Source organism: Solea senegalensis, linkage group LG20 (assembly GCF_019176455.1).
Source record: "Solea senegalensis isolate Sse05_10M linkage group LG20, IFAPA_SoseM_1, whole genome shotgun sequence".
NCBI classification, from domain to species: domain Eukaryota; kingdom Metazoa; phylum Chordata; class Actinopteri; order Pleuronectiformes; family Soleidae; genus Solea; species Solea senegalensis.
In genome coordinates, this window is record NC_058039.1 from 6376080 (window position 1) to 6398162 (window position 22083).

At 38.4% G+C, this 22083-nt stretch overlaps 1 protein-coding gene and 3 long non-coding RNA genes across 9 annotated transcripts; all 4 read right to left on the reverse strand.

The window, feature by feature from the left end:
* Positions 1-1278: 1278 nt before the first annotated feature.
* Positions 1279-18523, reverse strand: setdb1a (SET domain bifurcated histone lysine methyltransferase 1a). 6 transcript variants are annotated; one of them, XM_044053168.1, is made up of 10 exons: positions 18291-18516; positions 17465-17700; positions 17085-17188; positions 16512-16991; positions 15888-16073; positions 14434-14635; positions 14218-14291; positions 13562-13752; positions 13279-13434; positions 1279-1322 (listed from the first exon to the last, which is right to left on the reverse strand). In XM_044053168.1, the coding sequence occupies exons 2-10, from the start codon at positions 17632-17634 to the stop codon at positions 1311-1313; spliced, it is 1575 nt and encodes a 524-aa protein (XP_043909103.1). In that variant the 5' UTR covers positions 17635-17700; positions 18291-18516; the 3' UTR covers positions 1279-1310. The 6 variants fall into 6 exon arrangements, with proteins under 6 accessions (XP_043909103.1, XP_043909105.1, XP_043909104.1 ...); XM_044053169.1 differs by lacking the exon at positions 1279-1322 and adding an exon at positions 12302-12948 and having other exon boundaries at positions 13308-13434; XM_044053165.1 differs by lacking the exon at positions 1279-1322 and having other exon boundaries at positions 12302-13434; positions 18291-18350; positions 18469-18487.
* LOC122786697 lies at positions 4275-6605 on the reverse strand. Its single transcript, XR_006362475.1, has 2 exons — positions 5047-6605; positions 4275-4953 (listed from the first exon to the last, which is right to left on the reverse strand). It is a non-coding gene; the product is annotated as an uncharacterized LOC122786697 (long non-coding RNA).
* Positions 8468-10435, reverse strand: LOC122786698. The gene is made up of 3 exons (XR_006362476.1): positions 10067-10435; positions 9813-9879; positions 8468-9246 (listed from the first exon to the last, which is right to left on the reverse strand). It is a non-coding gene; the product is annotated as an uncharacterized LOC122786698 (long non-coding RNA).
* A 352-nt stretch (positions 18524-18875) lies between the features above and the next one.
* Positions 18876-21258, reverse strand: LOC122786759. The gene is made up of 2 exons (XR_006362482.1): positions 21163-21258; positions 18876-19779 (listed from the first exon to the last, which is right to left on the reverse strand). It is a non-coding gene; the product is annotated as an uncharacterized LOC122786759 (long non-coding RNA).
* Positions 21259-22083: the final 825 nt, after the last annotated feature.

Below are 22083 nucleotides of genomic sequence, written 5' to 3' on the forward strand. Positions count from 1 at the left end.
ATGTTGGCACTTTTATGCTATTCTTATTATTGTAGTAGTAATAATAATAATAATAATAATAATGATCATGATAACAATAATAATAATCAAAACACATCTCTATCTAATGGTATGTGTACACACAAACACACAAATATATAGCTATATGTGTATATATAAAGAAGAATTCCACATTTTGGGCTTCAAAATCATACAGAAAGTCAGATAGTTCCCTTCATTATTTTTAGCTTAATTGGAGAAAGTGCAGAGCTCTGTTGAGGCCGCGAAATGTGTCACCACCCCATCTCACCCACACACACAAACACACACACACGGTTAAGGAGGTCAAGGCTGTGGATCAAGACCCATCCCAACTGTGCATAGACAATACATACAGTCTTGTAGCTTTGCCATGAAATAATTAATGCTACCTTGTGTCAGACTCAGTGTCTTCACAAAAAATATTCTTTAGAAAACAAAACACAAGTAAGTAAGTAAATAAAACATTTTACATGTTAAAACTTCCTTATGACTTGGCAATAAAAAGAGGAGAATCTATCCATGTTCTGACAAAGTTGTGATCATCATGCTACCTACACAAGAATACAGTAGCTTACGGTGCACTGAGCACCAACTTTTATTCCAAGTCAGTCAGTCATCATTTGCCGGGGTGCTGTGCCAATCTCAGTTTCCGTGAAAAAAGACTCCACCATTTTTAGGTTTTTCAGTTGTAAACATCTAAAATAGTAGCTGCTTTCGTCACAATGTTTGTGAACTTGAATAGTGAAGAAAGCTGGAAGGATATTTTATTCAAGAACACAAACACATACTGTAACAAATGTAACAATTGACATGAATTATGAACAATTAATTCTGTGTTGTATTTGTGGCAGTTTGGAGACTGACCACTTCAGCAGCACCTGAGTCCCGTCCATGGTTCCAGTGAAGCCCACACAAACATGAATGTGCTGCAAGACAACTTTTGTTACAGGGACCCACCATCAAGAGTTATTTGATACTGAAACACACAAAACAAATACATGCTGTATGGAAATGTCTGTTCTTTCTATTTCCATGGGAACATGTGTGTGTAACTGTTCCAACATTCTTCCACTGAGCCATCCTGTGTTATCTCCTGATACCTCCCTACAACTCCTCTCACCTCCTCTTTTTTTCTTCTATTAAAGCGGCCTCTGTTCTCATGCTCACCAGCGAACCTCACTGTCAGTTTCATCCTTCTTTCTGGCAAGATATAAAATCACACAAAGACCACTGTTTTCAGACAATTATTTAGCAATAATTTCCATAACACAGGTCATAATGGTATTAAGTCAAATGTGTATTTTGCTTTTGAGAGTGAGCTTTGAGGCAAATTGTCCTGCCTTTCCACTTTTCCTTGTCAAACTTCATCTGCACTCTCATATTGGTCACCTGCTCCAAACGCATGGAACCGCGCACCTCACATTACTGCTGGACGCCATTAAACTCTGCTTTAATGACCTGTCCCCGCTTGTAATAGGCCTGTGGCGGATGAGGCCAACTTTCCAAATAATCCTCTATGGACCTCATCTACAATATCATCCAAAGGCTCTGTCACTGTCACAGAAGAATCAGAAAGAATTAGAAAAAACAAAACCAGAAAAATTAAAAAATTAAATATGGCAGCAATCATGGATGAGAATCACACAGAGATACAGACTGCTGTGTTTCAAGTTTTTCATTTGACTTTTGTTTGCCTACATTGTGCAGAAATGACTCAAGAGACACTACAGTGGAATTTAGGATATGACAGGGAAATTCAACTGCCCCATCATCTGTAAAAGAAAGAATATACTTTTTATGTGCCAGTTTCTGTTGTCCCCCCCCCCCTTCCTTTTCTTCTCCCTCTGAGCAGGTACATGCTGACCTCACCTGTGCTCAGCCGTAATTGCCACTCACTCAAGCAGCTGAGTATAAAAAGGGTGGAGAAGAACGGCTTGCTGAGGGTGGCTTCTTAGAAGTGAACTCTGTGTGACCAGAATCCAGCTTCGTTTAGCCTTAGTTACTTTTTGTTAGTAAAAAATATTGTTAAACTTTTCACTTGGTTTCCGGCCTCCTCTTTTGACCCAGACGAACAAAGGTGTTACAACCTAAAACCCTAGACACAACCGGGTTGTAACAATACTCTTGAAAACGTGGATTACAACCCTGAACTACACAGCATAAGTTACAGTATGAATAGAGGTCGTCTATGGGGGAAAACTAAAACATCAAAATATTTTGGTCCAAAGAAAGGAAAACAAAAACCGAGGCACAGATTTAACACTTACTCCAAGAGTTTCAGGAGTTTAGCAGCACGTTTCTCCCCTCTTCTAGCAGTGACTGGAGCATGTTGTACTTCTATGAATACCCACATTATTTATTATTTAGTTTTTGAGAGCATGGTTCATTAACATGTTTATATGCTTACATATGTTTTTGGTTTTAAGTACAGTGCAAACAGAAAAATCAAGATTGGAGAGACAGAGCAAAAGTGTTGTTCTATAAATGTTTATTTTGTGTAAAAACGTATGTACAGTACAATTTGAGTATTATTACATTTTATAATACTGTATTTATCAGATGGATTAATAAAAGGCAAACAGACCAAAAATGTATTTGTTTGCACTGTATATATTTCACTGTATTTAATGTCTTGTTTTAGTTTTTACACGCATTAAAATAAGCTTTTGACAAACCAAAACCAAAAAGATGTCTACACGTTTTCACAACAGGAAAAGCTCTAAAGAAGTGGCAGTGTACGCCCATTTTCTCACATGTTTGACCGTAGCTTCTTTGTTTTGGCAAACAAATGTTTTTGTCTCCATAATGGGGACTTGTTGCATACCATTGGTGAGCTGATTCACAAAACTAGATGGATCCAAGTCTAGTTTTGGAAACTGCACAACCATGGTACACAATTCAGTAAGGATTCATGGCCAGATTTCCTCACATACAGAGAATAAGGGGAAGGATAAAATCCTTACCATCTATTGAGTCGACTTGTTGACCTCGTTCTCTGTAATGCTAAGGAGACCCAGCTCATTAAACCCCAACCGATTTTTCTCAAATGTACAAATATGAAATTAGGGCATGCAAGAGCGCATGCATGTTTCTATGGACAAAACCCAACAGTTTGTGAACCATTGGACACAATCCAACACGCCACAAACCGAAGGATTGCATTATACACCCTCAAGTAGTTTGTTTAACATTTAAGCACATTTGAATCAACCATTTCAAGTTGTCTGCTTATTGTCAGTCCAGTGGTGGTGCTAGATTTTGGTAAAGCATGATGTTGGGTGATAAGAGTGGGGTGTGCAGAATGAGCCTTGGGGTTTGTGTTCAAGTCCGTAGAACAGTTTATCAAGTCGGGTGGTTTGCCGACATGCAGCAGTGGTTCAGAAGCGAGGTCTGCATATAAGATAGTGTGCAGGGCTTGACAAGTTCAGGTCTCACAGCTCCCAAAAGGTTGAAATCTTCAAAAAAAAAAAGGGAAAAACAAAAACACTAAGTACAGAGCAAGCAAGGGCTAAGCAGAGGTGTTTAATATCTGAAACCACGTACCTGAAGACGACATCCCATGGCAAAGGGGTATCATCATCGAGACAGGAGGAGTACCACTTGGCTTTGACACTGCAATGTGGACGGGGCATCTCTGGGTCACAGGGTCCCAAGTAGATATTCCTGGTGGCAGAGGAACCTGAACCTTCCATGGCACTAAGCTGCGACAGACACTTTACTGCCCCCTTGCATCTACACAAGTGACCAGCAGGTTTATTTATATTATATTATATTATATTATATTAGGGTCACACGGTAGTGTAGTGGTTAGCACTCTCGCCTTGCAGGGAGAAGACCCGGGTTCGAGCCCCGGTTGGAACAAGGGCCTTTCTGCATGGAGTTCTCCCCGTGTGTGCATGGGTTCTCTCCAGTTTGTCTCTATCTGTGTGTGGCCCTGCGATGGACTGGTGAACTGTCCAGGGTCTACCCCGCCTATCGCCCGATGTAGCTGAGATTGGCACAGCACCCCCCCGCGACCCTCTGGTGAATGTAGGATCATCTGAAAAAAATTATAGTCTATATGGAGGAATTATGGGGATAAATTGCCATTAAACAAGAAGGAGAAGGCGTGAAATAATAGGACTTAATGTTTGTTTTTTATCTTTAGTGGGAACATTTGTGTCAGATATTCAATGTCCTATTGTCATTCGAACGCAAAAGTATATACATATAATATACATATATGGAGACCTTAACTCCGCACAATGTTTACTTCTCCATAATGGGGACTTGTTGCATACCATTGGTGAGCTGATTCACAAAACTAGATGGATCCAAGTCTAGTTTTGGAAACTGCGCAACCATGGTACACAATTCAGAAAGGATTCATGGCCAGATTTCCTCACATACAGAGAATAAGGGGAAGGATAAAATCCTTACCATCTATTGAGTCGACTTGTTGACCTCATTCTCTGTAATGCTAAGGAGACCCAGCTCATTAAACCCCAACCGATTTTTCTCAAATGTACAAATATGCAAGAGCATAGGGCATGCAAGAGCGAATGCATGTTTCTATGGACAAAACCCAACAGTTTGTGAACCATTGGACACAATCAAACGCGTCACAAACCGAAGGATTGCATTATACATCCTCAAGTAGTTTGTTCAAACATTTAAGCAAATTAGGATCAACCATTTCAAGTTGTCTGCTTTTTGTCAGTCCAGTGGTGGTGCCAGATTTTGGTAGAGCATGATGTTGGGTGAGCATAATGTTGAGTGATAAGAGTGGGGTGTGCAGAATGAGCCTTGGGGTTTGTGTTCAAGTCTGTAGAACAGTTTATCAAGTCGGGTGGTTTGCCGACATGCAGCAGTGGTTCAGAAGCGATGTCTGCATATAAGATAGTGTGCAGGGCTCGACAAGTTCAGGTCTCACAGCTCCCAAAAGGTTGAAATCTTTAAAAAAAAAAAGAAAAGGGAAAAACAAAAACACTAAGTACAGAGCAAGCAAGGACTAAGCAGAGGTGTTTAACATCTGAAACCACATACCTGAAGACATCCCTTGGCAAAGGGGTATCATCTAGACAGGAGGAGTACCGCTTGGCTTCGACACTGCAATGTGGACGGGGCATCTCTGGGTCACAAGGTTCCAAGTAGATTTTCCTAGTGGCAGAGGAACCAGAACCTTCCATGGGCTCCATGACCTCCCAAGTACATTTTCCTGGTGGCAGAGGAACCGGAACCTTCCATGGCCTCCATCACCTTCCATGGTCTCTATCACCATCAGGCCGTGTGCTCTGCACCAATTCAGCAAAGAGAAAAATCAGGCATTTACAATTTTTCTTGGAATTTTTCATGCCAGTGCACCAGAAGCTCACCTGTGTATATGATGCAGGCTTTCTTACCATAGCAGCCTTGGGTGGAATTCAGCCTGGGCCCATAGCTGGATGCCATCGCACCCCGACCTCTGCCATCCCTATAGCTACACTGTTAAAATAAAAGCTGAATTCCCTATGACTTTTTTTAATTTAACATATAGGATTATAAAGTATGCTGCTAAGGTTGTCAAACAGCCAACGTGGTACAAATAGGCTTTAGGGGGGCATCCCTGACGAATACTGGGGGGAAAATAAATCCATTTATCTGCACTACAAACTTCAACATGGGAAAATAAGTTTTAAATTTTTTTTAAATCAAACTTCCATAAATATTGGAGTGATATTCTATTAAAAACTACTATTGACTATCTAGACCTTTGAAATTCAGCCCACAGTAATGCTTCAAATGATACTGCATCAAAAGCAGGTAACTGAAGAAGATAGTAAAAGTTGGATTCAACCCGATACTCTTGATTATCATCGATAACCTAACCACCAATAGATGGTAAAAAAGTAAAAAATAAATAAAAATTGTCCGTCTGCCAAGTTTGCTTCCTCCCAGGAAACACAAACGCGCTTCTATCTTGTACCCCCGCCTACCAAGTGATGATAATACCATGTGTGAAACTGTGCAAATTGTCATTGCAGTGAGTATTTGACGGCCCTTCTCGAGTGACGCATTGTTTTTTGCAGGAGTGGGTTAAATCCCCCTGCTGGGAGGCCTCCCAACATGACGCGCAAACAGAAAATTCTTGAGTCTCCAGTAGGAAACAAGCTTGGCAGAGTTCAATTGGCCTTAACCATTAATATAAGTGATGGTGGAGTGCAACAAATGCAATAAAAATTCCTATCAAAAATATGTACAATTAAAAATTACAGGCAAAGGGACAATTCACTTTGTCAAGCCTGCACATGCACCTCCACCATTTAAGTAAAGTATGCAAAATCTCAGATATCAATATATTTTACACTTCATAATGCATTATCCATGGGCTGAATAACTACTGGAAGGTATAATGACTCATCAAAAGCCCCAAAGGGAAGGAATTTAATTAATAAATGTTTACCTATAATTACCTATAATTTTAACCCTATTGACTGTCAAACTTTTTTGCAGTAGGACAATAGATTTTCCTATCCTATCCTTAAATACAAAGCTTTGCTAATGTACCAGGTTTCTTCAATGTCAGTCGTAGTAGTAATATTAGTAGTAGTATCAGTAGTAGTCAGTAGTAGTAATATGAGTTGTAGTTAGTAGTACCAGTGGTCGTCAGTAGTAGCAGCATCAGTAGTGGTCAGTAGTAGCAGTATCAGTAATAGTCAGTAGTCGTCAGTACTAGCAGTATCAGTAGTATTCAATCCAACTATTGCAACGGATTTCTCCAACTTGTCAAATAACGTTAACTTTGATGTCAGTCAACTATGAAATTCAGTCATTCCAAACGTGGACCCACACTCAAACATTCAGACACACAGCTCAAGCCTTTTGAGACTGTGACCAAGACAAGAGCACAGGAAAAAAAAGTCAGATATAGAGAAAGAAATGATAGAGCAGCACAGTGGCTGAGAGAAAGATGTGGAAAAATTTAGCCTTGTGGCATGGCAGCCAAGACAAGGCTCTTTTCAGACAGATTAGAAAGGTGGGAGGGCATGGCAGCCAGCAGAGTCAAGCCAAGGCACAGCAGCCTAGACCGAAGAAAAATTGCATTTGTAGAAATTGTTTGACACGTAACTATACATGGGTGCAAGTGTGTGATGAGTGCATGTGTGTGTCTGAAAACAGGATAGGACAGAGGTTCTAAACTCATGGCATATAGTTTAGCAACTACTTGGGTATATGAATAAAACTTAGATGGACCAACAATTGGACGGACAGGTGACCATGTTGGAGTCATAGCATGCAGGTCTTGATAGAGACAGATGGCATGGCAGCCATATCAGAGAGAAACCTATTCCTTGTTGCAGTGACAAAGACAACTTCAAAACATAACTGAGCCTACTCTGTCAATAAATCCCATCTCAAGAATCATCCGACTTGTCCCGGTCATCCAGAAAACTACAACAAACAAATACCAACTGGAACCAGAATTCTTTTGCAAATTTAGAAAAAAAAAATTCCTCCATGTTTAATTTTATGAATTCAGCACCAAGGCTGACAAAAAGTGATGTATAGTGCGCAAAATTGCTTTTGCACACAATACATTACAGCCCTCACATACGCTAAGAAAATTGTAATTTTTAAATGAAATTATAAATGTTACAATATATTGTAAAATGTGATAATACATTTTACAAATTATTGCAACATTTGTGATTATAAATTTTACAATTCATTGTAAAAAATTAAATGCATTTTACAGTGTATTGTAAAAATGTATTATAAACCAATAAATACAGTATTGGATAAATAAATGCACCGACTGACGGAAAATGGAACGCATCACTCGAAGATCCAACAGGAAAAATGGAAATGAAATGCCGTGAAATGAAATGCTGTGAAATGAAATGCCGTGAAATGAAATGCCGTGAAATGAAATGCCGTGAAATGAAATTGGATGAAGAAATGGGTGGTCCTCCTGGCTGAATGAGCTGAAATAAAATTGTGGTTATGGCACAGGACAAGCACAACCCCACCCATAAAGGAAAAAAGTTACTTACACAACAACAACCAAGATGTACCATTCTGCGATCCACCAGGAATTCGTGCTGGCCCATGGCGTGGAAGTCTTGTTGGTTGGACAAATAGGTGACTGAAGAACGGACATCTGGGAAGCTTCGTTTTAAAAATTTTAACGCCTGGAACTAAGCTGATTATATTAACAGACTGAATTGGGAGGAAAACCATATCATATGGTTGAGCTTTTATTTTTATCAGTTTGACAAATGTATGCTTTGAAGCTTGAACCCAGTTGTGGGCCATTTTTTCCCCCCTTGATTTCTATTCTGTATGTACACTGGTTTGAGAGACACGGACGACTCTGAAATAATTGTATTCCCCTACTCTTTGATTAAAATTATTATGATTATTATTATTATTATGATTATTATTATTATCAACAACAATAATAATAATAATATATATATATATTTTTTTAAATAACCAGGGGAGAGATGGGATAGGGAGGCCGACACGGCAGCCATCCAAAAAGAATGAAAATCATTCTTACCTTCTGTAGACACACCTACCAAGGAAGTGTTAGTGCATAATCAAGCCATTTGACACATTTATATTCATGGTACAGTGACCATTTTCAGACTAGGCAACACCAGACTTTAATCATCTACTTCACTGCTGAGCTGAAAGGTTCAAGGCTTGATTGCTACCACTCAATCATTCAATGCAAAACCCAACACCCAATCTGTCACACAGCCCACACAAACATAATGTCCATGCTTAAGATTGCCAAAAACAGAGATTTCTACATCACTAGCTCAGCAATTCAAGACAAAACTAACTGACCAGGACAGTCTAACACCTCTACATCCTGGGGAGACTTTCACAGCCAACAAAGCAAAAGGACCAACAACTTATGCTCCTCTGTCTCCCCTTGGACACAAAATGCCTCTCACCTCTCACACGAGCCTTGTCAGCTCTTGGCTAGTGTTGAGTCGATAAGCCCTAACAGCTATTAATTTAATAGAGAGAAGAGACATGTGTCCAACATGGCCACCTGTTTGAACGAATGGTATGATCAAAAAAGAATTGGTACAGCGACCAGAACACATGCTGGCACAGCTATCAAAGCATACATGTACTGGCATGGCAGCCATACATGCAGGCACGGCCGCCAAGAGCAAGAAAGCATGGGAGCACGGCAGCATCCCATAATAAAAACGCCCCTTACTTTGAGAAGACTTCATGAAGACCCGTCTGGGGGAGACAAAAAAACAAACCAAAAAAAAGAATTAGTACAGTCTTATCCACAATGACTAGCATTAATGAGACAATGAAATGTCATATTAAATTATTTTTCATCTATATTTATATGCAAATAACAATCATTTTCATAATCGATTCATCTGTCCATTACTTTCTTGATTAATCGAGTAATCGTTTGGTCCATAAAATGTCATAAAATGTTTAAAGAATGTGGATCAGTGTTTGTCAAACCTGAAAATGATGATGTTCTCAAATGTCTTTGTTTTTGTCCACAAACCAAAATGATTCACTTTTAATGATTTTTGTTATATGGAGCAAATAAAAGAAAATACTCACATTTAAGAAGCAAGAAAAAAAGCTTCAAACTGATAAATCGATTATGAAAATAGTTGACAATCGAGTAATTGTTTCAGCTCTAATATACACCACATGTGAATATTTGTGACCTTTTAGTGACAGTGGAAGTTTAATTAGCAAATAAATAAGAGTAGAAGGCCGTTTGTATTTATCTGCATTTGTCAAATTTAGTTTAGGCTGTGAAATTGAGTGTTACTCACCTATCCACAGCAAGTGCCGTGTGTGAAGACAGACAGCTCAACCCGGTCTCGGAGCGAAAACAAATGTCTGAAGAAAAGAAAAAAGAAAAAACATTTTTACATCAAATTAAAATGAAAAAACTTACACATTACGTTATGTAAAGACTTGAACTGGACTTCTTATTCAAAGACATGAACTTGCAATTAAACATGGAAGCCTACAGTAATGGCGTCACCACCTGCTAACATGAGGTGATGCTAAATGTGTCACTGACCTTTCTCGGTAAATCCTCAATCTGGACCAGGTCGACCCGCCGTCTTCGATCTTCTAACCCACATTCATTTAGGGCATATTATTCAAAATACAAACCCGCCGCTTCACACTAAATCACTTTTTGAATAGTGTGTCACTTTTAGCGCGTCTGACGTCAACACGCCCGCCATGACGTGTCATGCGCGGTGGTTTTAAAAACCAAATCCTTCCTCCTAGAAACATGCTTTACCGAATGAAATGGAGTTTAAAAGCTCCAGAAGTTCTTGGTAGCGGTTTGTTCTTGTTCTTCGGCAGCTGTTGAATTGATGTGATGGCACCAAACGTACTGTAGTACGTGCTGGTGGTGGAGGAGGATCAAGAGATGTGACTGCAGGTGCCCTGCCTGATAAACACCTGTTAATCAGATGATTGGCTCATCACTTCCGCATTGAGGCCGGGTCTCCACTTCAAAAAGCTTTATTAACAATAGGCCTTTTGCACAGCAGCCATTTTGTCATGTTTTAGCAAGAAAATCACATATTGTTCAGTTCATGTCCAAGTCAGGACAGTGACAATGAACCGACCAAGCTACATTAATTAGCTTAGCTCGTGATTTTCGTCACGGTTACAACTTACAACCAGGAGACAAGGTCATTTGAAGCTCATTCATCTCATTAACATCTCATCCACAATACTTTCCTGACTGAAAATATATAGTTGTTAAAATATATAGGTTGATTTAGTTTTCAAAAACAATTAACAGTTGTTAAGTTGTAGCTTTGCTTTTGTTTCAGAGAAAGAAAAGAAATACACTTTTTAACACAAACAATTGTCATGTTTTGGAAATAAATGTGTAAATATTTTGACATGCCTTTTGAAGCACATCCATTTCTTCTTTCTTTCCTTTTTTTGGCTGTCTTTGCTTTAAAACATCTTGGAATAAAATAGCTTGTAATTTTTACCCATAAATGTTTTTTTCTGCAGCCCAGATCTGGTATCAGGTTATTCAAGTAAGAGATATTTGGAAAAGAGTCAGTGTTTTAAATAAAGTACATCACAGTTATTCTTCATTTGAGACAACAGGTCCAGCTGTAATAACTGCAAAATCTGAGACTACTGAGATTGTAACTTTAACATTTCCTCTTAGGCTGTTCATTCTATGACCTATTGACTATTTACTAAATTGAGATTTTCAAACTCTATCACTTTCATCACCTTAATCTAAATGTCCCCCAATGTAATATCAACATTTCTATTTTTTGTTTAGTGTAAAGACTACTGAAATGTGTTCCCTGCTATCAGCTAGAATTAGTCTCATATTCAACATTTTCATTGAGCATGTTCTTAGTTTTTAGTACATCATGATTCAGCTCCCTCAAACAGAGATAAATAGTTTTTCTTTGCGAGTGCTGGTGATGATTATCCATTGTGAAGAGTAAAAATGTAATTTAGTGATGTTATAGAGCAGCTGACAAACTGAAGTTGCGTCCAAGACAGTCTGTAAAATGTGCAAAATGTGGAATTTCAGTCGTATGTCGAAACTAAATAATATTCGTCTGTAACTGCTACTTTGCAAATGCAGACTTTTGCAAGTTTTGCCCCCTCTACTTTCTGTATGTCCCACCTCAAAACTGCTCTGTTCCCATCTGTTTATTGTCCAACTTTATTTCTCAGTTGCAAATTCCCTTGGTGACATCTCCTTCTTCTTAATTCAGTTTTTGTTTGTGTGTATTTCAGATAACACCATGTAATTCAGATCCTGTTGCACTGGTGAAAAGCTCCTGAGAGTGGAGTGCGTGACCATTTGGTTCCTTTGCTGACAGTCATTTACTCCATGTGTGTCCACAGTGTTTGTCCCACAGTGCTTCCATGCACCAAGTTGGAGAAGTGGCATTAACTTCAAAGAAATTTGAGTCAGTAAGGCTATACCCATTATCATTCAACATCAGACACACGTAACTGAAGGAAAACAGCATTTTTTTTAAATCCACAGTGCAGAACAGAATTAAATTTACTGTCACAAGTGAACTTTTATCTTAAGGCTTTATCATCTTTGGGGTAAAATTATTTAAATTGCCTTAATTATATGTGCAATGTCTATTTAAGATCACTAGATGGAGCTAAATTACCGGTGTTATAGTAAGGCTCTCAGGGTATGTTAAGTACATCATTATGGATGAGTTAGTGACTTTCCACAGCTGTTCATGACAACTGAAAAAGAAATATGTTGAATGCATACACTCCGAAACTCTTTGTGTTCAGTTTTTGTCCAAGGTCTTTATTGTTCACATTCAACTTCCACCAAACATCAGTTTTTTCATGATGTTGAGTCAGCTAAATGAACAAACAGGCATAGCAGAAAACAGTTTTACTTCAGCTGAAATTCTCACAAAGGTTAATGGAGGTCAAGGCTGTGGATCAAGACCCATCCCAACATAGCCAATACATACAGTCTTGTAGCTTTGCCATGAAATAATTAATGCTACCTTGTGTCAGACAAAGTGTCTTCACATTCTTTAGAAAACAAAACAGAATACAGAAGCTTAAGGTGCACTGAGCACATCCAACTTTTTCGTTTTCACAAGTTTTCCGTTTAGGTTTTTCAGTTGTAAACATCTAAAATAGTAGCTGCTTTCATCACAATGTTTGTGAACTTAAATAGTGAAGTAAGCTGCAAGGAAACATTGCACTTTGTTTTATTCAAGAACACAAACAAACAAATGTAACAATTGACATGAAGTATGAACAAATAATTCTGTGTTGTATTTGTGGCAGTTTGGAGACTGTCTGACCACTTCAGCAGCACCTGAGTCCTATCCATGGTTCCAGTGAAGCCCACACAAACATGAATGTGCTGCAAGACAACTTTTGGCACAGGGACCCACCATCAAGAGTTATTTGATACTGAAACACACAAAACAAATACATGCTGTATGGAAATGTCTGTTCTTTCTATTTCCATGGGAACATGTGTGTGTAACTGTTCCAACATTCTTCCACTGAGCCATCCTGTGTTATCTCCTGATACCTCCCTACAACTCCTCTCACCTCCTCTTTTTTCTTCTATTAAAGTGGCCTCTGTTCTCATGCTCACCAGCGAACCTCACTGTCAGTTTCATCCTTCTTTCTTGCAAGATATAAAATCGCACAAAGACCACTCTTGGTGTTTTCAGACAGTTATTTAGCAATAATTTCCATAACACAGGTCATAATGGTATTAAGTCAAATGTGTATTTTGCTTTTGAGAGTGAGCTTAAATTTACCTGAGGCAAATTGTCTACCTTTCCTGCCTTTCCGTTTTTCCTTGTCAAACTTCATCTGCGCTCTCATATTGGTCACCTGCTCCAAGCGCATGGAACCTCGGTATATCCACTCTGTATGTTGATCTCCCTGAGTAGCACAAGAAATCGACTGTATAAGTGACACAAGTGATAGAAATATATCACTATTAAAAACATCTAGAATTTGGTTGAAAATACTATATCGATAAATAAAGAAGGATGTTAAATGCACTGACCTTAAAAACAACCTCGATCAAGCTGCAGTCAACCTGGCGCACCTCACATTCCTGCTGGACCCCATTAAACTCTGCTTTAATGACCTGTCCCCGCTTGTAATAGGCCTGTGGCGGATGAGGCCAACTTTCCAAATAATCCTTCATAAAGGCTCTATGGACCTTATCTACAATATCATCCAAAGGCTCTGTCACTGTCACAGAAGAAATTAAAGAATCAGAAAGAATTAGAAAAAAACAAAACCAGAAAATTAAAAACTAAAATATGGCAGCAATCATGGATGAGGTAAGATATGGATGAGAATCACACAGAGATACAGACTGCTGTGTTTCATTGACATGCCAAACATTATGTTTCCTGCTCCTGGGAACTGCTCCCTCTAATTACCACTATGTTGACCGAAAACTCCATTGACCACCATTGACTCTGCCTTTTGTGAGTTAAAACTGATCCAACATTGATTTCTAACTGAAAATAAAGTTTAAAACTGTGATTGAAATCCAACTGGTTTGTCAAATGTGAGGGTCAATAATGAATTCTCATATTTACCTTTTAAGTTAAGAGTTTTGACTTAAATTAAAAATGTTTTAAAAACAGCTGTTGATTGTCACCAGTGAATTGAGTCATCAGAAACAGACCCTTGTGGTCCTGAACTTACATGGCTGGTACACTTTGTGTAATAGAGATAAGCCAACATAAACTGCAGTGTGATCATCGTAAAACGCCAAAAATCTGAAAATTGAAAAGAAGAAGAAATGATCAAACCCAACTTGTCTGAATCAGGAATTAAATAATAAAAACATGAATGAAAAACTGCAGTAAATGTATCATAGAAGTCATTCATTGAAGAAAAAAAACACGCACACACACACACCTATAGGAATTCTTCCTGCAGGGTACTTCTGCTATGACACCAGGACAGAAGTAGGGGCGATCAGCTTTACACTTGACGACCACACGGGCACCAACAAACAGCTGCTCAACCTCTGGTATGTGGTCCAAGGCGATGTGGTAACCAGACACAAGCATCTTTCCCATCTCTTCAAAAACAACCTTGTATTTCAACCTACCATCTTCTACAAAGGAAAACAAAAACATGGAAACATAAACAGTTGATGGGACGTTATGTTATGGTGCCTATTGTAAAGGAGGCAATGCCGTAGTTCTCTTCAGTCATTTTAGCTGACATACACATACACAGTATTGACATAGTCACATCTGGTTGCAAAACAAACTTCCATTTTTGAACCTCGGGAATCACCTTTGGGACGTTAAAACTGTCAAACTCTCTGATTTTCATTCACTGTGCTGTGTCTTATCAACTATTTTCCTATAAATACGAAGATTATTACATTACATTACATGTCATTTAGCAGACGCTTTTATCCAAAGCGACTTACAAAAGTGCATTTAAACATTTGGGTACAAATAAGAGCTAGAAGTAAGTAAGAGCTTCAAGTAGAACAAACTATGAAGTGCTAGTCATAAGTGCGAAGTTTTGTTTTTTTTGTCGTCTTAGTCGAGGTAGAGTCGGAAGAGATGTGTTTTTAAGATAAAGATAAGATAAATTACAAATCTGACATCATGTTATTTTGAAGAAAAACTAAGAAACTAGAGATTCATACCATTAACTGCTCAGAAAAATATTTACTGACTTTATAAATCAAGTTAGAAGTTTTCCCATATACTTTTCCCATTTTAACAGTTGTTCTGCAACCAGTGGAGTCGCCCCCTGGTGGTTAAGTACTACTTCCATTTTATATATAGTCTACAGTTGTGAGGCAGGCATGAATGGGTAGTTAAGGCTGATTTGATGGACAGAGAATCAGTCACATGTTCCAAAATTATCTTTGTAAACTTACTGCATCACTGCAAGTCTTTTAATCATAATAATAAATATATATTGAATACATGCTATTACCTACTACAAGAAATTAAATGTGTTGTTTATTAACAGTGTATGTAACATGAACAGTGAGGGCATGTGTCTGCTCTAAGAATAGAACACTGCTCTGGTACTTTGGGGAGTTTTAACACCATTGACTGATATGATTTCACTCTTGTTTTTAACAAGACTTGTTTTCAACTTCATTAAACCAGAAGGACTTTACGTTACAAAATCTGTAGCTGAAGTAAACCAGAAAAATAAGATTTCTCTTACAGACAGAAAATGTCTGTATGATTGATTGATTTTCAAGTGTCATGCTCTACACGGTGCCTAGTACACATGGACAAATACAGTAAGTCATAACTGAATGTGAATAAAGAATTACATGTAAAGTAAATGCCAAGTGTATATTGTATTGAACTGCTGAACAGTCTTCTTACTCTTTGTTAGGATTTCCTTGATTTTCCCCTGTTGCCATTTCAGTTGCCTCCTCCGAGCCACAACAGTCGTGTCCACACTGAGCTCCTTTTCCGGCACACAAGGAAGGTTCTTGGTGGTTTTATCAGTGGCTTTATCTGTGGTCTGGCATGAAGCTGATAAACTGCACACAGAAGGAACCTTTGTCACTGCAAAAGAACAAATAACATCAGCACATGAAGTGGTGAAGTTGAGGTGAATGGTAAATTTCTTTGTCTGTGTTTGGTATACTTCTGTTTAATCGCAAGAAAGTGACGTTACTAGGGGTAAATTCCGATAAATATCATTCATCTAGCAAGAATAAGTGGTTCCGCTATTTTAGATTACAAAAACATGAAATAGTAATTGTATTTTACATTCCCTTATTGTGGCTAACAAGTAAAGCTTTTGGTATAATTTGTGTTATAGCATCACTACTACAGTACAGGCCTTTACGATGTATAATAACTACAATTCACAGAATGTGTTAGTAGGATAGAGAAAATGGTGATGGATGTATTTTTTTTACTGTGTCTTCCAAGACAGGAACCAAATTAAAGTAAGTGATACAATAAATGCTTGAAATGTGTGTTGTTAATGAACATTACCTTCAGTTTTTGCTGGTGGAGACTCTGTTTTCAAAGCACCATATTCAGCTATGCTTTGGTTGCTAGCTTGGGGTGCTTTAGTTTCTGCTATACTGTCGTCATCATCTGCTTTAGAGGCGACTGGTTGTGTTTCATGACTCTTGCCAAGTTTTTCATTTGACTTTTGTTCTTTTTTTCTCCTCTTGTTGTTAAACAGAACAGAACAGTCAGAATCACTGGAGCTTATTTCTGGTTCCCACTGGTCATCAGAATCTATGTTGCTCAAGATTTCATTGTCACTGTCATCCTCTTGAGAGGTTGATTGAAGTAGAGTAGCGATCTTCCATTCAGGTAGTCTGGTCAAGGAAACCACTGAGTTTCTTATATAAGGAAACAGTTTTTTGTCATGGTTTCCATTCAGAGTATGGCCTCTAGTGGCAGGAGAAAGGCAGCCTCGAGTCTCAGACTGAACAGGATCGTTTGACAAGTGAGGTACGTGTTCTACAAACAGGGAAAAAAAAGAAGAAACACAGGTTTGACAAACAAAGACAAACATAGTCTAGTTTGTCTGGTCAAAAATGATGTGAACCTTACCACAACCAGTGCCAACATCATCATCTTCAGAATCTGTGTCTCTGTATTCCAATCCCAGCAACGAGTATTGTTTTTTCAGAGTTGCTTCACATGCTGCCACAGACCTGCAACATAATCAAACATAAATCTACACAAACACCATAGAACATTTGCACGTTTGCCTTCAGTAGCCTACATACAGTATTATGCAGAAATGACTCAAGAGACACTACAGTGGAATTAAAGAATATACTCTTGATAACGTAGATTGAAACCCTGAACTACACAGCATAAGTTAGTTACAGTATGAAAAAGGTCGTCTATGGGGGAAAACTAAAAGATCAAAATGTTTTGGTCCAAAGAAAGGAAAACAAAAACAGAGGCAAAGATTTAACACTTACTCCCAGAGTTTCAGGAGTTTAGCAGCGCGTTTCTCCCTCCTTTCAAGCAGTGACTGGAGCATGTTGCACTTCTCTAGCAAATACGGGGTGATCAGCTCACGTTTCTCCACCTTCTCTCTGATCCAGTTCTGGAGCTCATCTCTGTTCCTCTCCAGTTCATCCCCCTCCATACTCACGTCAGCACACGGGGTCTCAAATCACATGCCAGAGGTACGGTGAGGACAGGAGTGGTGAAGCTGAGGAGAAGATGCAAACAAAGACATGTACAGTTCTTTCAATCATGCAAGAAAAAAAGGCATGAGTGGCTCCTGTCAGAAAGGGATTCTTGAACATACCCACATTATTTATTATTATTTAGTTTTTGAGAGCATGGTTCATGAACATGTTTATATGCTTACATAAGTTTTTGGTTTTAAGTACAGTGCAAACAAAAAAATCAAAATTGGAGAGCAAAAGTGTTAAACGTGTAAAAACGTATGTATAGTACAATTTGTGTATTATTACATTTTATAATACTGTATTTATCAGATGGATTAAGAGTAGGCAAACAGACCAAACATGTATTTGTATACACTGTATATAACATTTCTTATATATTGTACCTTTAGTAGCTGCTTCTACACATCTGCTTTCAAAAGCAAGGATGTCTTGTTTTAGTTTTTACACGCGTAAAATAAGCTTTTGACAAACCGGAACCAAAATGATGTCTACACGTTTTCACAACAGGAAAAGCTCTAAAGAAGTAACAGCAGTATACGCCCATTTTCTGACACGTTTGACCGTAGCTGCTTTGTTTTAGCAAACAGAAATGTTTCTGTAGACAAACCCTGAGTCTGCTTCCGTGACCAGGAACATCCGGATGCGACACAACCACCTCCGCATGTCGCTGGGGAAGAATATACGTGATACACTTGCCAGAATCACGTCTTCCTCACTACAAAGGACGATTTAAATGTACAAGTGTATCTATATTATTCTTGGGGAATTCTTGTGTTATATGTCACCTGCTAGTAAACCGAAGTTGTTCACTTCTTCGTTCGTCCTTGTCTCATGATGCCGCACTAAGCTGCGACAGATACTTTACTGCCCCCTTGCGTCTACACAAGTGACCAGCAGGTATATATATATTATATTATATCATATCATATCATATCATATCATATCATATCATATCATATCATATCATATCATATCATATTACATTGTATTATTGTAAGATCATCTGAAAAAAATTATAGTCTCTATGGAGGAATTATGGGGATAAATTGCCATTAAACAAGAAGGAGAAGGCGTGAAATAATAGGATTTAACTTGTTGTTAAATATTTGGTTTTTATCTTTAGCAGGAACATAATAAACATAATAAATAATAACAAATAACAAATAACTCCCAGGAAACTCAAATCTTATCATGAAGTTTAAACATATGTTTCATGTTTATTAAATCACATAAATCTTGATGGAATCTGAATAGATTTTAAAGAAAATATCACAAGAAAATAAATGTATAAAACCTTTTATCTCAAGCTTTCACCTGCCAACCAACAGGAAACTGTCAAACCTGGCAAAGTTGCTGCGTACACAGTCGATGTTTATCTTGATTTTGGAAACATGTCCGTCGCGTCTGCCCCTAAATCTGTGCCTGCACAGCAAATCAATGTGATATTACATTATTGCTTCACTGAGCTCTTTAACTTTGGCTCCTGTTACCATTTTAAACTGAAGCACTGGATTAAACTCGATCCGGTTCCATTTGAGAATTCACTCATAGCTGTTCAAAGTCTTTTCAAAAACTGAGGTGGTGTGGGAAAATGTATTTTATAGAAGTACATCGATGCAAAACTGCAGTTAAATGCAAAATGGCCAAAAACCCACAGGAACATTCAATCAGTAAATGCACATTTTGGACCTTCCTCTTGTTTCTAACGTGCTCTGACTCCTGTATCCACTGAGGACACACAACAACGAGAGTGTACATGTATGAGTTTTCTAAGGTGGACAGCTGGAGTCCTGCAGAGACACGTCACTGGGAGAAGACACTCTCCCTCAGGTGATCTGCTCCTCCTGGTAGGTGGAGGTGGAGATGGAGCCATACGGATCCACCACTGTTTGAGCACATCGCACCACTGTCACCAGCAGGAAGAAACACAGCAGGAAGAGGAAGAAGAGAGCGAAACCCAAGTCCACGTCCACCTCAAACGGTATTATTGGGTGAGGGTCAGATGTCTGGTCCATGAAGGCACAGATGACTGTTTTCCTCCTAACGAATCCAGCAGCAGCAGGTTAAGGACAGTACAGGTGTGTGCACACACGCTCCTGAGATGATAAATCAGAAAGATAAAGCAGATAAAACAGGTTACTATGTTGGCAAAGACACCACACAACTCATGTATTTTAATCTGGGAATCTAGAAGTGCTTAATTTAAACTTTAACCTAGTCAGTGGTTGTGATATATTAAATTGTAAAATAATTCCAAAAGGTTCCAATAGAAAGTTATTAGAAAATGTTCATACAAACCAAAAACATTAGTTGTCATTGTCTTAATGCAAAATCTTAATTTGTAATGAAACAAGAAGTGTCAGCTAAATAACTGTTTAATTTAAAATCTATAGTTAACTGTCAGCTCTCATTACACAGGTCACGCTTTACCTGCAACTTTGTTCTATTTCTATTTCCCTAATAAATTGTAAAATAAATAAATAGAGAAACACAATTACATTCTTCTAGAAAGGCTTTATTGCTTTTAAATAGCTTTTTTTTGTGTGACCAACACTTGTTAATGCCCAATATTTACAAGCACACAGGATACAGTGTACATTTTTAGATGCTTGAACCAGAAAATAACTTAAACTTAAATAAACCAATTGCAAAACAAATACAGCATAACATGAAGTCAACCCATCTGAACTATTATGCTCTACTATTGGTCAAGTTCACACACTGTAATAACAAACTGCTCTTGGATATTTACACATCATTTCCTTTCTTTTATTAAAGTGGATACAACACCAAAACTCAAAGTGATGAAACGCTAGTAAGATTTGAACTAAAGCAGAAGCAGTTAAGCTCTGAAGATGATTGCAAAAGTATCATTTCAAACTCACCATCCTTCCTGTTCGGTCAACAGACATCCAGGTGTTTGCTGCTGCTGCTGCTGCTGCTGAGTCGTATAAAACTCTTAAAACTCTCTGTGTTGCTTCACTCTACTTATTGTGCTTATTATTAAAGTTATATAAGACACTCATCAGTTACCAGAGTCTTAACTGTTCCCTGCTTATCATCATTACAGGGGAAATGAGCAGCCCACACATTAGAGCCTGCACACACACACACACACACACACACACACACACACAGGTTTGCACAGCAATCCTTTTAAGGACTCTCACTCAATTTGGACAGCCTCAACACAGTGTTATCCCTAACCTTAACAAATCTTAGTCCAAAATGTAAATAGTTCCTCAGAAATGAGGTTCTGCTTCATTAGGACCAGGTTGTTGGTCTCCATGACTACTACTGGTCCTGACAAGGTCAGTGTTTATATCTAAAGAGCTAACAAACACAAGTATGCACACAACAGCAGCAGCATCATGCATGCATCTTGCAACCTCCCACCAGCGTGTAAAGCCTCTATTAATACTTAAGCAGGAATTGAATAACCCTCCACAAAGTTCACAAGTGTATCAAACACCGCACACCTTTTGTTGTCCTGTCAGGAACGGCCATCGTCAGTCACCAATTAGACTTCACACCACCACAACTCCTTAGGTGACAGAGCTTCTTCATTACACAGGGCTTACAACAGAGGGAAGGAGGGGGAACTTCACATGTAAGAAAACGCAAAGATTTTTTAGAGGAAAAGGAAAGCCCAGACGTCATAGCAGGAGAAACTGGAGATGCATTATAGCAATTAAATAATGGAGGTAGATGCGAGTGCAGGCGGGAAATTGACCCTGCCTCTTTAAAATGGAGATTGTTACAGTGAAGCAGAAGAACAGTGTGGAGACTGGAGTACAGAGCACACAGGTAAAGTGATCCTGCTCCATATGCAATTAGGTGAGGAGGGAGGGAGGGAGGCCTTTTAGGCTGCAGCCAGGAGGGAGAAGGAGGAGGGAAGAGGAACTGGCATGAATGAAAAACAAACACATGTTGACCAACAGTCTGAGGAGACCACACTTTTCTCATCTGAGACTTGAAAATAATTATGCAAAATCACACTACACATTTTTGGAAACATTTTCATGACCACTGCACTGCACTGTACCATCTCATTTCACAGTCGCTTACTGGAACATTGACTCCATACTAAATGACGTTTACTCAGTTTACCTAGCAACAGATCATCACATATGTGAGAGTTCAGATTTATCACATGGCTGTTTGTTTTTTAAAACACCATTTTAGAACAATTTCCCGTGTCCATAATTATTCAAATAGACAGGCCAGGAATCTTCATCTGACCAAAAAAACAGAGATATTGCGGTGTCATTGACTGTACAAAAAAAGAAAAAAATTCTCATATTTTTTTCTTTAACTTTTTTAAATTTATTAATGCATTAATTAATTCATTCATTCATTCATCTACCACTTTATCCTCCACATGAGGGTCGCGATGCTGC

Bases quoted from the DNA above. Each gene is read 5' to 3' on its own strand.
- setdb1a (XM_044053168.1), bottom strand. From the start codon at position 17,634: ATGGAGGGGGATGAACTGGAGAGGAACAGAGATGAGCTCCAGAACTGG. The intron at 14,636-15,887 runs GTAAGAAGACTG...TTTCCTTTGTAG, and splicing joins CAAGGAAATCCTAACAAAGA to AAGATGGTAGGTTGAAATAC. The intron at 14,292-14,433 runs GTGTGTGTGTGT...TTCAATTTTCAG, and splicing joins TGCAGGAAGAATTCCTATAG to ATTTTTGGCGTTTTACGATG.